The sequence below is a fragment of the Rhea americana genome, unplaced genomic scaffold (genome assembly GCF_003343005.1).
Source record: "Rhea americana isolate MKP2758 unplaced genomic scaffold, rheAme1 scaffold_34, whole genome shotgun sequence".
Taxonomy (NCBI): Eukaryota; Metazoa; Chordata; class Aves; order Rheiformes; family Rheidae; genus Rhea; species Rhea americana.
The window spans coordinates 5,660,413-5,674,320 of record NW_028186468.1 but is presented as its reverse complement, the minus strand read 5'-3'; the positions used below and the strand labels follow the sequence as shown (position 1 = coordinate 5,674,320).

General features: G+C 36.0%; 1 protein-coding gene across 1 annotated transcript in view; it reads right to left on the bottom strand.

The window, feature by feature from the left end:
• Window positions 1–706: 706 nt before the first annotated feature.
• The window catches only part of HPGD (15-hydroxyprostaglandin dehydrogenase), a 28,619-nt gene continuing 15,417 nt past the window's right edge, over window positions 707–13,908 (bottom strand). Inside the window, exons 4-7 of the mRNA XM_085311399.1 lie at window positions 12,696–12,792; window positions 4,619–4,695; window positions 2,483–2,646; window positions 707–1,538 (exon numbers count right to left, since the gene is read on the bottom strand). Of these exons, the coding sequence (XP_085167525.1) occupies window positions 1,400–1,538; window positions 2,483–2,646; window positions 4,619–4,695; window positions 12,696–12,792 (477 nt within the window). The 3' untranslated portion in view covers window positions 707–1,399. The remainder of the gene's footprint in view (window positions 1,539–2,482; window positions 2,647–4,618; window positions 4,696–12,695; window positions 12,793–13,908) is intronic.

Below are 13,908 nucleotides of genomic sequence, written 5' to 3'. Positions count from 1 at the left end.
TGAATACGATCAAGTCAGATACTAGTTGTTCAGTGTAGGGGATATGCAGCTTTTTAAGGAGATGCTGATTTTAGCACCATGTGTGCATTCAAAATAGACTTAAAATTATCAGTGTTAACAGAGCCAAAATGGGGGAGTGAGTGGGGAGGGAAGGAGAGGAAGAAGAATGGTGASTTATTCAAGATAACTCTGTCTGCTTCTTTTCCTCTTCCTACATTCTTACCCGCTCCCCTGACTTCTGCACAAGATAAGTATTAGTGTGGTTTACGTTATTTTCAGTTAAACTGCTGAAAAAACAATGCTTAAATCAATGGAATTAAAAGCAGTGCTCCTGAGGAGGATGTCCATTAACTTTTCCCTATTCCTAAATCTTCTTATGCTGTGARCCTAAATTAATTACTGTGTAAAAAGCCCACAGAGCACCAAGGTTTGTTTCATAGATGAAGCCAGGGCCTGAACTGGATTCACAAGATCCAGTGGAGCTGAGAGAGTATAAGTTGTTTTTTTTTTTTTCTTTTTTTTTTTTAGTTCCTTGCTGTTATAGGATACGAGATGTTCTGGCTAAGGATAAGTATTGTGATAACAAAATGGAGGTGTACCAAACAAACAAAGCATTTTGGATTTAAYTGAGATTTTTAATCAATCAAGACAAGAAATCAGATTTATAGTTTGAGAAAATGAGATTTAAAGATGACTAAATAGATGTTTGAAGCAATGCCAGAGTATTTATCCTTGTATATACAAAGACAGAAAATTCATATATATATATATATATTATATATGTATAAAAGAAAAAATATTTTAAAAATATTTTATAAATAACTGAAATTCAAGAGGAAAAAATCTGTACTTTCTTGCATGACGTACAACATCAGTTGCATTTATAAATGAGGAAAGAGAATTTTGCCTCTTGTTATATTTTACATACTCATATAAGGACAAAAAATATTCTTGACTCCTTGTAGGTATACTTGTGTTCTGGAGGCCTAAACTGAATTCCTGACATAAAGAATTCAGGATGCAAATACGTACACCTTTATTACAGTAAGAGGAATTACACTAAGTAAATCAGGTCCACCAAAATATGCTTGGGGTATGCAGATCAGATAATTGCACAGAACTACCAAAAGGAAAAGTCTGACCCCTATTTGTGCATAATTAAAAAATTGCAGAGCAGTGTGCTTATTCTACTAAAAAAAGTAAAAACCTATTATTAGTGTTTATAGAATCAAAATAAGATGATAACATCATCCCACGTCAGATTTGCTCTTCCATCTTTGTTATTTATTGGTTGCAACTGTTTTAATACTATCACTGCTCTACATTAACATTTTTCCAAAAATACTTCTTTTCCAAAAGTTATATTTAAAAAAGCAAAAAAAGCATAAAACAAATAGTTTTATCTCTTTGATGATGAAAAAGGCAATTGGTTGTATTGTTGAAAATGAATCCCTTGTGATGCTGTAATCTTCATGACTTCTCCATTTAGAGTATCGTCTTCAATTATTGTTATCAGTCCCTCGGCAATTAATGATGGGCTAAAAAGAAAAAAAAATGTTTTTCAGAATGGTGGCATACTAGGACATGTGAAAAGGACAAGTAAAGATGCTCAGTGGAAATGTATATGCCCTGCAAATAAAACAATCTACTATTTGAAGAAATTTATTTCAAACAAAAGCAGAAGAATGATGAGTGTTTCAGGAAGGAAATTCAGTCTCCTCAGTCAGGACACACGTACAGCTGCAACTTCACAAATCATCATTTGTTTGCCCTAGTCATTGCTAAATCCCTGTGGACATCCAGCTGCCTCTGGGCTTTCTATCAAAGTTTTCTCTGTCAGGGCACTGGACAGAAGTAATCTTTACACAGTCCTCTGCAGCTCTTTGCTTGAATTATCCTGTTGCAGTAACAGGACTGACATATAAATTAGTGTGAGGAGAATTTTGTCACATGCAATTTGTTGTGGTCAATAGGTGCAGTATAGCWGACATCTGAAAAAGGGTGGGCAATACAACGTAGTTGCGTGATTTCCTTTGTGCCGAAGTGTCCGAGTGGCTAATTGTCAGGGGCTCAGAAAACATTCCAGAAAGAATCTAGTGTATTTGTATCTTGTGGTTATACACTTTCCTAGGTGCCTACTTTTGGCCTTTATTGGAAAGAGGAGACGATAGGCTAGGTAACTCTTTGGTCTGATCTGCCATGGTCACTATGTTCTTATCAACTATTTCAGTCAGTTGTTTGACTTCTCTCTTTCACTTCAAACTGCATGGAAACCCAATTCAAACGGCCCTCTGCATCTCCTAACAAGTTTGATTAAACAGATTTATGGAAGAACTGTCCACCGAGGGCTATTAAAAACAATCTTTAGCCCAGGAACTTGATTTGTGCTTTACTGGGAACAGGGAATCAGCTGCAAGTGCTACTGTGCATGGTTGTTCTTCATTTACAAAGGGCAAAGAACGCTGTATCTAACTTTACTTACTCCATCACACCATAGAATTGCATCATATTTTTGATCTCATCCTTGTATGAATAGTATTGTCCCATATTCTCTTCTTTATCTATTGACTGAAGAATTGGTGTGTTGACAAACCCTGGGCAAATAGTGTTGAGTCTCACACCATAGTTTTCCATACTAGCAGCTAGCTAGAAAAGAGATACAAGTTAGGCATTCACCATCATCATTTTAAACAGTACTGTGAAAGTAATTTTCCAAAGAAYGCTTATCATCAAGTGTGTTTACATCCTTGTCTGCTAGGCAATTTTGTTGAAACAAAACAACCAGYAGCAACAACTAAGTTTGAAGTATGTTTTCTCTAGTAATCATTCTTTCTATACAGCTGTTTTTCTAAAACTTTTGTTATCAGTGCTCTTAGTATTAACAGTATTCTAGGAAAATGATACAACTCTCCTATGCAAAAACAAGGACAAAATAGTCCCCAACTCTATGCTTCCAGTGTGTAAGAACTTTCTTATTTACCAAAAAAAAAAATCAAAATCAAATTAAGACCTAACTCTAAGGTTGCATTTATCTCCTTTGCTTCAACAGGGATTGGATTCAGTCTCTACCACGGTAATAGTAAAACTAAACCTTTCCAGCTGGCCTTTCATCCAGTTAAGGGAGGGATCTATCACACAGGATTGCTGGACTATAACACATCCACATAAAAAAGTTTCTGTGAACTCCAGGAAAACTCTTTCCTCCAGGCAGGAATTTGGAGGGGATTTCTGCTGCTAGAGGAATCTGTATCCCTTCCTCCATACTATTTCTCCTTTTTTGGGGAAGAACAGCTCAGGAACCTAATGAAAGCMAGCAGTATGAGTTGTCTGGGGAATGGTGGGCCTGTGCTGATGTGGGGATGTGCATCAGCATGTCGGTAGCACAGGAGAAGCCTGAATGCTGGGTGAACTTTCTTAGACACGGCTATGTCTAACTTATGAACCACAGCTGGGATATCTGTGCCCCAGAACAACTATAACTGTTCGACAATAAATTCCATATATCTTAACAATTTAAAAGGATTCTTCTCTGGTATTATGTAAATCATATGTCTTTTTCATGATATGATAACCTGCCCTTTAAGTCTGGAGCAGAAAAGAAACTGAAATCCTAGCTGTTTTGTGTTATACCTGCCCAGTGTTAGGCAGTCCGTCTTCACTGGTAAGTATAATAATTTTTTACGTTTGGTAAACTCTTCCTCTCCCCAATATTTTCACATTCCATAGAGACAGCATTTCTTCTCATTTTCCTGCAACCTTTTGTTGTTGAACTTATAATGTAACAATTAATATTATGAAAAAATAAAACTGGAAAACAAGGTTTCAGGTTCATGCTGTGGCTAACAGGTGATATGCGACTACTACTCATACTGATCTGCTTAACTACATCTTTTTTTAAAAAGAAGAAAAAGCGATAGGGAGAGTAAAATATGAATCTTTATTCCGGAAATTAAACTGGAAATCTTACGTAAGCAGGCTGTCTTTAAGCTGAAGATGTAACTAGCCTGTTATTAATACTCTTACTAATACTACTAATACTTACTTACTGATGCATTTAAATTTATTTTCTCATACATCTTGTGAATTTAACTAAAAAATGTTGGAGTCACAGTCTAAGACTTACTTTATGTTTGTACAACATCCAACATGTACCATCCTGAATGTGACATTTTGCATTTTTTTTAGCATACTAACTAAAAGTAAGAATAAGTAATAGGCCACATTTTTGTGCTGAACTCACTTTCTGCACACTTCAGCACCTATTCATCATAAAAAACATCATCAGTATGACTGTTAAATGACTGGCATAGAGCTGTGAAAAAATAATGTTAAAGCTTGAATAAGAGTTTAGGGCTTTGGGGCTCCTCTCACTGTCCTTAAATTACTTCTCAGAGTCTTCCTGCCATGACCCCTAAACCTCAGATCAATCATAAACCCACACATGCCTTACTTATTCCATCTTTGGGTTCGCCTAGCAAAAAGGAGGGAACCTCTGCTACTTCACGCACTTTCGTTTTAAGGAAATTGGTTTCAGTTGTGTGACAATAGAGAGGRAACACGAGAAACTTAGCATGTTCCCAAGGAGCTGCTGATACTGTTTTTGAAAACACATACTTACTGCTATCGATCGTGTGAATCCGATTACGCCATGCTTTGTAGCACAGTACACTGGCTGGAAGGCAGCAGGCATGAGTCCTTTAAAATAAAAAGGCAGCTGAAAAAAGATGTTGGGTACTCCTATTTATAGTTATCTCAAACACGTACRTATAGGACAGCAACGGAATAAATGATGGGTTTCTAGAGATATAAAAAGATAGGCAGTTTATTAAAAAATTGCAAAATATATTTTGTAAGGTAGGCTGCAAAAAGGAGATGAAATAATGGAGAAAAACATAGTGGGGGCGAAAGAGGGGTGGGTAATGAAAACAGAATGACTTTTAAAATAAAAAGTGGTATATAAGAAGTACGACTCAAAGATAGAAGACAGGATCTGGAAGATTTCTAGACTTATTCTATGAATCTGGATATATGTGCAGTATTTTAGATAAATTTTGATTACTGACACCTTAACTACTGATATGCATCCTAGACACTTGTAATTATTTACTGTGATTCTAGAGAGGAAGTGCGGAGCAAGGCAAAGGAAATAGCAAAATCCAATTCAGCTACTGTAGCTGAATTTGTGTTATCTTTGTAACACATCAATAAATAAAAAGGTAGTAAAGAAATAAAATATCTTAAAATTTCTTCCTTAAAATACTTCTGTAGGTTAGTAACAAAACTGAGATAAAATCTTCTCTCCTAGCCCTGGAATGTGTGCTGCACAGCTGACTGAAATGCAGTCAGCTAATAACATGTCTGAGTGYAATATTATTATTACTTATTTATCTGGCAATATGCTTAGGACTAAAACAAAGAGTGGGTTACATACTCTTTTGTATAGTGGTGTTTTCTCCAAGAAGTTTATGCATATAAACAAAAWAATTCAGATTTGATGCACCATGGGAGACATTGCAAAATTTGTTTTAGTCGTGACACTGCTCTGATACGTCATAGGTGATAGGTTCCCTATTAAATGAAGTAAGGAKGTCATTTTACAATAAGTAAATGGAAATAGCACTAAGAAGGGAATGCAGGACCTCACTGAAGAGGGTTTAGAGATGAATGAGAAAACACTATAAATGGAGTGATAACGTAAAGCCTGCAGGTAGTGAACAGAAAGAAATGAAAGCAAGCATGCAGATAGTAAAGCTTTTGAAGCCTGTTCAAGATCAGATTTGATGGGATGAGAAGGATTTCACTGTAAGGTACCTCCTAAAGTGGTCCTGGTTCTGAAACAATAAACCAGTGGGAGGATCTTTGGAAAGAGAGAGGAAAAAGAGCTATCAATACTGGACAAGAGCATTATTACCTTCTGCAAAGGGAAACAGGGGAAGCAAAACAAAAAAGTGACTGCTGAGATTCTGAAACTTTATAGTAGGAGTGGACGAGCATAAAAACATTGTTTGCAGTAGAGAAAGAACAGATGCTTCACAGGAAAACCAAGAGCTTCATTCTTGTAACACTGAATTCAAACTGATCAAGCAGAGATGGCAGGCCATGATATATATGTTTCTGAACATTATGCCCACAACTTCCACTACACCATGACACTCTGGACTGCAGTGGCGAGCATCGGTGCTCTAACTCCATGTAAAAGCTAGGTGATGCTGATGCTGATGTTGACGCCTTAATGCTTAATTCTAATGGAAGTCATCCCAATTCATATCTAAGATATCTGGGTTTTATTTCATATTTGTAAGTGACAAAGATGCCAGAAAGATTATGTATGTCAGAGACTCGTGTGGGGTCTTTGCTCTAGATTTCATTTTGTCCAAAGGAAATAACTTTCTAAGAAGATACAGAGCTCTAATTGCAACCCTGACAGCTTCAGGGTTTAATTTTGGTTTAAGTGCTACATTGGTGATCCAGTGAAAACAACATTGTTATTAGCACTGTTCAGTGTTGGGAAATGAATGACTTATCCTAGCGGCTGTTTGTTCTCTGAAATCTGTATTTAACTCTTTGGCTTAATGTGTTATGCTTCTGAATGAGAACTTGCTTTATGAAAAATATCTTGCATGGTAATTCCTCTAGATTGGGATTGCAAGTAAAGYTTAATAGTCTTCTTTTAGGTGATTTATAACTGGACTGTCATCAAGCATCATCATTCTTCATGGTAATTGGAAACACTGGCATGCTATCAGTTTGCTAATTCATGTTAGTAATACTGTGGTACTACTCTTTCTCTCTCTCTCTTTTTTTTTTTGGTAACACTTGAGTTGTACATCTTGTAAAGATAAAGATAAAAGTGAGGGTGCCGTTAAGAGACATGCATAAGACAAAATTTACTGCGAAGCACAGAGGAGGAATTYAGAAGTTTGTTTTGTTTTGTTTTTTAACAACGAGACAAATTACTTTTTACTTGAGAGGGAAGAGAAATTCAAGAAATAAACAAAGGAAGAGCACAACTCACTAATGAAATGGGATAGGGTTCAAAGACTTACTTAAATGTCAAAAGGCAGAAGGAATAGCTAGGCAGGAAGGGAGGAATAAATAATTTTTTTWAAAAAATAAAAGGAYTAAGAACAATTCCTTACTAACAAATTATTTTTTTTTGCTAACATGGAAAGTAAGAAATCAGTTGAGTAACTTTCAACCACAGCAATAAAAATGAAGAGGTAGTCCTAGCGTCCTTCTCCCAAAGCAATGATGATCCCATCTTGTTTTTATTCCTGAGTTTAGCACCTGAAGCTCTTCCCTGCCCCACGGTGAACTGAACCTGGATCTGTTACCAGTGTGTCCCGAAGACTATGCTATAAAGTATTTTGGGGGTAGACTGCTGTGTGACATTGACTCTGCTCTGTTTAAACATTTATTGAACCAATGAATGAAGATGACTTCATAGCATATTAGTTAGGGCATTCACTGGAGAGTTAAAAGATCTAGATTGTATTCACTGYTCCCACAATATTTTTTATGCAGAGTGGAATGGCATCAGTGAAACAAACTGGAAAACATTAGATATGAAATACAGGGGGTTCAAATGGATGGTGATGGGGCGGTGTACTCCTAAGAAGCAGTAGATGCCTCTCTGRGCAGGGGAGGGGAGTACACATAGATTTTCCTCTGTCTGGATAAGTTGCGACCTTCCTGAACCGTTTCATGGAAGAGGAGAGGAAACTTCCTTCTTCTTTGCTCTTGATAAAATTCAATAAATCTAAATATTTCCCCAAAAGATCTTCATCAAGGACTATTTGATGAAATGCAAATGATTCCATGACGGCTGAAGGCGCTCTTTTGTTTACCAAAAACAATTCAAGTATCTGGCAGTAATCCTGTGTGTCAGCAGAAGCATCTACTCGTTTTTATTTCTCTCAGCTCTTGGCAGGCTGACAAGGAGACAGCTCTAGCCTTTGGTTATACTCTGGTCCCCTTGTTGTTAAGGCGTCAAGGCCACTCATTACCATTTCAGACATGATGTTRGAGTTCTTACTACAATTGCTTATTCGTTTATCACAGTCAATAGTTTTAATCAATTTTCATGGTCCACATCTTAGGAAATCAGTATTTGAGGTGGAGGATTGTATCAATAAGCTTGAATTTGGTGTTTTCTTTCGGTCCACTGAAGAGCTTTAATGAATACAGAATACCCACAGGTATGCTGTCCCACAGGACACGTGCTGCCATCAGAGATCTGAACGAGTCTCTTTGAATAAGATTTATTAGCATTTAGATAGCCTTTCCTCCCACTCCTTTTTCTCCATGGATGCACTGTTAGTCAGCTTGAGACAAATGTAATTCTCTTTGACGGTATCTTTTAAGTTTCAACAATTTAAAAACTGTACTTCGTACACATTGGGTTGAGTGTGGCATAGAGAATAAAGAATCAAAGCCTGTTTTCTACCTGGCTGTTGATTTCATGTGGACTTTGACCTCACTAGAATACAGCCCCTCTACACTATGATTATGCAGAGATCAAGCTCTCTTTCCAGTGATATTTTAGAGAAATATATTTATTATCAGAACATCTAAATACTGTATTAAAATATTTCATTTTTTTTCCTCACTAATAATGACTATGTCTTCTGCTATCCTAAACTTACACTGGTTGTGAAGGAGATATTTGGAAATGGTGAAAGGTAAGTTTTAGGAGACTGATGGAACCTATTTAGAAGCAAACCAAAAATATTTTGGAAAGTATGTTGGAAAGTAATTTGCCAAAGTATTTTGTTTTCCTTTCTGCATTAGGTTTGTTTAACAAAACATACTTATCAATGCCTATTCCAAAACATAGAATAGTTACAAATAAACATCATCACAAGGGTTAACCATATTTATTTAAATTAAATATCTTTACAAACCACACTACAGAAATCTCCTTTATCAGCCTTAGGCAAAAGTCTGGATAAACAGTATGGGATATGCTTGCAAACCTCTTTTGAACAAGCAGATATGTATCTAGAGAAATRGACTAGGGGCATGATGATCTCACAGAGCGATGACAGAGTTGATTAAAGGGATTTATATCCTACCCTTTCCTTAAGAATAAGAAGGGTTAGAAGATCACATTCCTTATGTCAGTTTTACTCTTGGGATTTTAGTCAGACCTAAGGAAACATGGAAATCATAGCAGAAATTTTTAGCTGCATCACTTCTAGGAAATTTTCTAAGAATGAACTGCAGTGCCTGGGGATTAGTTTCTAAATCTCATTCCTGTGGATTTCTGCTCACCATCGTCTTTAGCACGTAGCTGAGAGAAGAGAAGCTCTCTCCTAATGCTGAGCTGAAGGCCCCAGTCTCGCAGCCATTACATCTTTGCTCTCCTTTAACATCACCATTGTCTTTACTCAAATGATGTTAACCACATGCCTATCTTTGGTCCTGTAATACGCGCAGGACCAGACCCTACAAGTCTGTTTGCTTTGAGGAGTATCTTAAGMATTTCCTTTGGCTGAAGCTGTCTAGAAGAGGAGGACAAACCGACTGCTTGTGGAACCTGACCGAGCCCTTGAAGTTGWCTACAATCAAACCACTGATACAGCTGTGCAGCTGCAAGGTTTCCAGATACACTACCCATTGAACAGCCTCTCATAAAAATTGGTATGACCTTACGCTAAATATTTTGCTAGTTTTTAAGCCCTCTATAAATGTTTTGATTTTTCTTATCTGCCAGAATCCAGACATACAAATTCAGTTTTACAGAATATCTTCTAGAAAGTATGAAAACTATCAAAACAAACACACACACACACGAATCCAGCAGCAAAACTTTCCTCTCCCCTTTATTTACTGAAAGTATATAGGTAGTATATAGGTAACAACGACAAGAGACTGCTAAATAGAATCTCTGAAATAACATCATAGTTTAAATTAGGTACTGTATGCTTTTTCTGTTGTTTGATATATAACTACTCATCTRTTAAACAAAATTAAAATTGAGTAGCTTCCTACAGAAAGAATTTTAGCATGTTTTACTCTTTAAATTGTAAGAGGAGTTTATTAAGAGGAGATTATTGTAAAGCATTAAAAAACTTGCCAGAATTGGTATTTTCTTTTATGTGGGCAATTTGGCAGTAAAACACAAATTTCCCATTATCTCAGAGATTTAGTGRTGTTGCTTCCTCTTGATATGAATGCACAAATCCCATAGAAATAAGAAGGTTTTATAGCTTTGAGAGGGTTAGGAGTTGGGTATTTGCTGCATGGACTTAAACATTTCATTCCATTTCTAATTTAGTCCTGTCTTGTAGATGCATTATTAGAAAAGGAAGAATCAATACTAAAAAAATGGTGAAAACACTGGCTTTCATCCAGCTAAATGCTTTAAGCATGCACGTCATAGGAAGCACTTAGGTAGCTCTACGGATATTCTCTGAGATACCAAACGGTAAGGCTCRAGTCTGTCTCTAGTTCAGATCACTGGCAAAATTCCCATGGTGAAAAGATGGAAACTAATTAATATGTAAAGCAAATATTATTGGATRTTACGTAAGCACTGAATATTATTCTTCTTACCACTCAACAAGACACATAAATACTTGCTATCTGCAGAACACATCCGATAAAATCTTGCAGAGAACTGGAGTGAGGGAGATCAAAACCACTCAAAAGTTTAATGATCAACAGAAGCTACCTCTGAGAAAAGAAAATACTTGAAGGGAATGTTAAACAAGTCAACAGCAGTTTGAGTTTTATCTGCACAGTGAACAGCTGGACTTAGATCTTTAGGCAGTAAAGGAAAACTGGAGTCGCAAAGCACAAACAGTAGTAAATAAATAAACTGTACAAATTAGTCTATGTCACCTTTTATTATGTGGTTTTCCTTATGACCTTGGAAGCAATTGCTAAATAAAAGCCATGTAAGAGCAAACAAAGCAAAGATCACTTTGTTTTTGACAGACATAGCCACAACTATTAGAGCACAGTATTCACATTAGAAAGTAAGTAAATAAATGCAAACTGCAATTGAATAATTAAGACGACACTTATAAGCTCTTATCAAACCAAAGAAAGCCAAACTGTTAAATCTTAAAAGCAAAATAATATGTATTCATTTCAGRGTGATTAGAAAAGGAATGAAATTGCTACCTTTGCTCTTTTTTAAGCACTTCATGGGCACTTTYGTGAAAATGTTTAATCTTTTACTTGTGTTGGTGAAGAGTTGTACTGCAATAGCAATTTCCTTCTGGTTAATTTGGATTGAATGCAATGTCAGTTTGAGCCAATGTAGATAAACTTGCTGACTTCAGTAGGCAATGTGCTAGGCAGTATTGAAAAGAYTGACTTAAAGCTACACGGAAACTTTTAATAAACACCCACCTGTATGAGGTAAGTGTATGTATTAAGCCAGATACTCTTAAACTAAGATATTCACCTGATTTATGTCAACAGGGTGYACTGGTTTTCTCATCACAAATTCCCCAGGATACAGGAGATTTAACAGTATTCAGAACATTGACACCTATCCTGCACTGATCCCCATACACAGTCAGAAACTATGGCTGCTGCAGTCTTACTGGCTTTAAGCTGTTAAAACACATAGTGCTGCCCTTGAATAAATTGACTACCAGATAGTATTCTGCACGGATGCTGAAGAAAGCATTGCCGATACAAGCATARGCCAGTATAGATATTATTTTTCTCAGACTCTATGGCAGTATCAAGAGAGAATAAGTAGGAGAGAATGCAAGTATTTCCCCACAAAGTTTTTGAGGAATGGTATCAGGAAGCATCATTCTTTTCGCCCATTTCCCCTTCAGTCCTATGTTTTCACTCTGAATATTTTCATTGCAATTCAGACCRTACCCACAGGAAAGGACGCAGAATTCTCCCTTGCAACTGAGCAGCAATTACCCTGACTAACTCAGAAACTATATAACTGGTTTTGTACAGATTACTTCTCTGTGTTATAACTGTATTTCAATTTATGAGCAGAAATGTGTTAATTTAAGCTTAATGAAATAAGAATGTTATTCTTTAGTAGAGGTGGCTTGCACCAGACAGGGCTTGAAGCACTGGCAGAGTGCATGTGATGACCTTCATTAACAAAGTAGATACAGTCTAATCTTAAATATTCCTACAGCTGGGCTCCTACAGAGTTGAGCAGGGAAGACCTGGTGCTGCTTCCTCTCTTTTGRTGAAAAGATTATCTGATTTTTCTGCATTTGGCGTCTGATAAATATAATATCAAAAATAACCAATTTTAAAGAAACTCTGAATTCAAATTAGGTCTATACATTGGATTATATTGCTTACACACAGTATATTATACACATTTTTTTAATTTAGCAATGCTACTGAATAGTGTTGAATAAATATAATGACTTGAGGCTGGTTAGTTTTTTTTCAGGTTTCTGTATGGCATATATTGAGCAAAACCTATCTGATAAAGCTTTTACATCTTGCTCAAAACTATTTAATAAAAGACTTATCAGTTAGGAAAATTACTGAATTCTTCTTTGAACTGTSGAGATAAAAGCAAATGAAAGCTATGGTCCTTTGATATTACTTCTGTTGCTTTAGTGAAAACCAGCTCGTAATAGGAAAAAAAGAAGATTCATAAGAAAGAAAAAAAATATGAGTGATCAACATGACTCATTTATTTTAGAAACAAACCAGTGAATGGCAAATATTTAGACAGAAAATATTCTCACCTGCCAAGGATGAGATATTAATGATTACTCCACCATCACCGCCATTTCCTTTTCTCATATATTCTAGGCCAAGGTAGGTTCCTCTAATCACAGATGTCTGGTATAGGGGAAAAAAGGCATATTCAAAAGATGTCTCCAGTAGCTCCTAAAAACTGAATCTTGCTTTAATTGTGGTACACAGAGCTTGTATTCCTTTAGCAGTGATCTTATACTTTGAAGATTACATAGAAATAAGATATTCCGCAGTAACACCATTCATAATAACTACAGAAGCAGAAATGCAGTGGATAGAAATCATAGCAGGTTAGTTATTTTTTTTAATTCAGGTATGAATAATCAAACTAAAATATTACAACCAGAAACTCTGTGAAGCAAATGAAATATAAAATAAGTAAATAATTTTTAGACAAAACCTTTTGTTTGAGGATATAAGTGGCACATGAACTGATGCAAACCTCAATATTTTTGTTGACTTAGCATAGTCAAACTTCTCTACATTGTAGAAAATACAACTGAAAATGTACTGAATCTGAAGATATCAGTAACATTTATAACTCCACTTAGCTGAGGGCACAAGAAACCTCCATGCTTTAGGATTATGTGATATATTTCTGCTCCCAGGGTATTTAAAATTTGTATTCTTTTCTGACTAGAGTTACTGGAGTTTTACTATTCCTCTCAAAAGAAGGTTAATCTAAACTGACAAATGTAGATGAGGTTAAAAAAAAAAGCATTCTAAGAGATGTGAAAGATGGTGTTGGTATATTAGCTGCAGCTTGTGTAAGAATTTTTGTTGTTGTTGTTTCAGAAAGAATTCTAAGGAAGATTTTTTTTTTCTGTATAATGTTGATTTCTTAAGATCTCTTTTTGAACCCAACTGCARTCAGAACTTTTGCTGGGATTAATCCTACCAAACTTCAGACAATTAARCTGAGATTCCTAAATGTAGGCAAAGCCTGTAGTTATTGGTCTCCTAAACAAATCAAGAGGAAGAGTCTCTYCCAGAGAGTGAGTCCTTTTACTAGTTAACTTAATGAGTGCTAATAGAAAGGTAACAGGAGATGGCCCTAGTGCAAGAGCTACTAACTTGCGTGATATTGCAGTATTACTGCATTACTGATAGGTTTCACAACTATTCGCTGCTTTTGTTAGATTTCCCCACAATCAGTTCACATTGGTTTACAATTTCTACTTAAAATGAGCATATAAATTG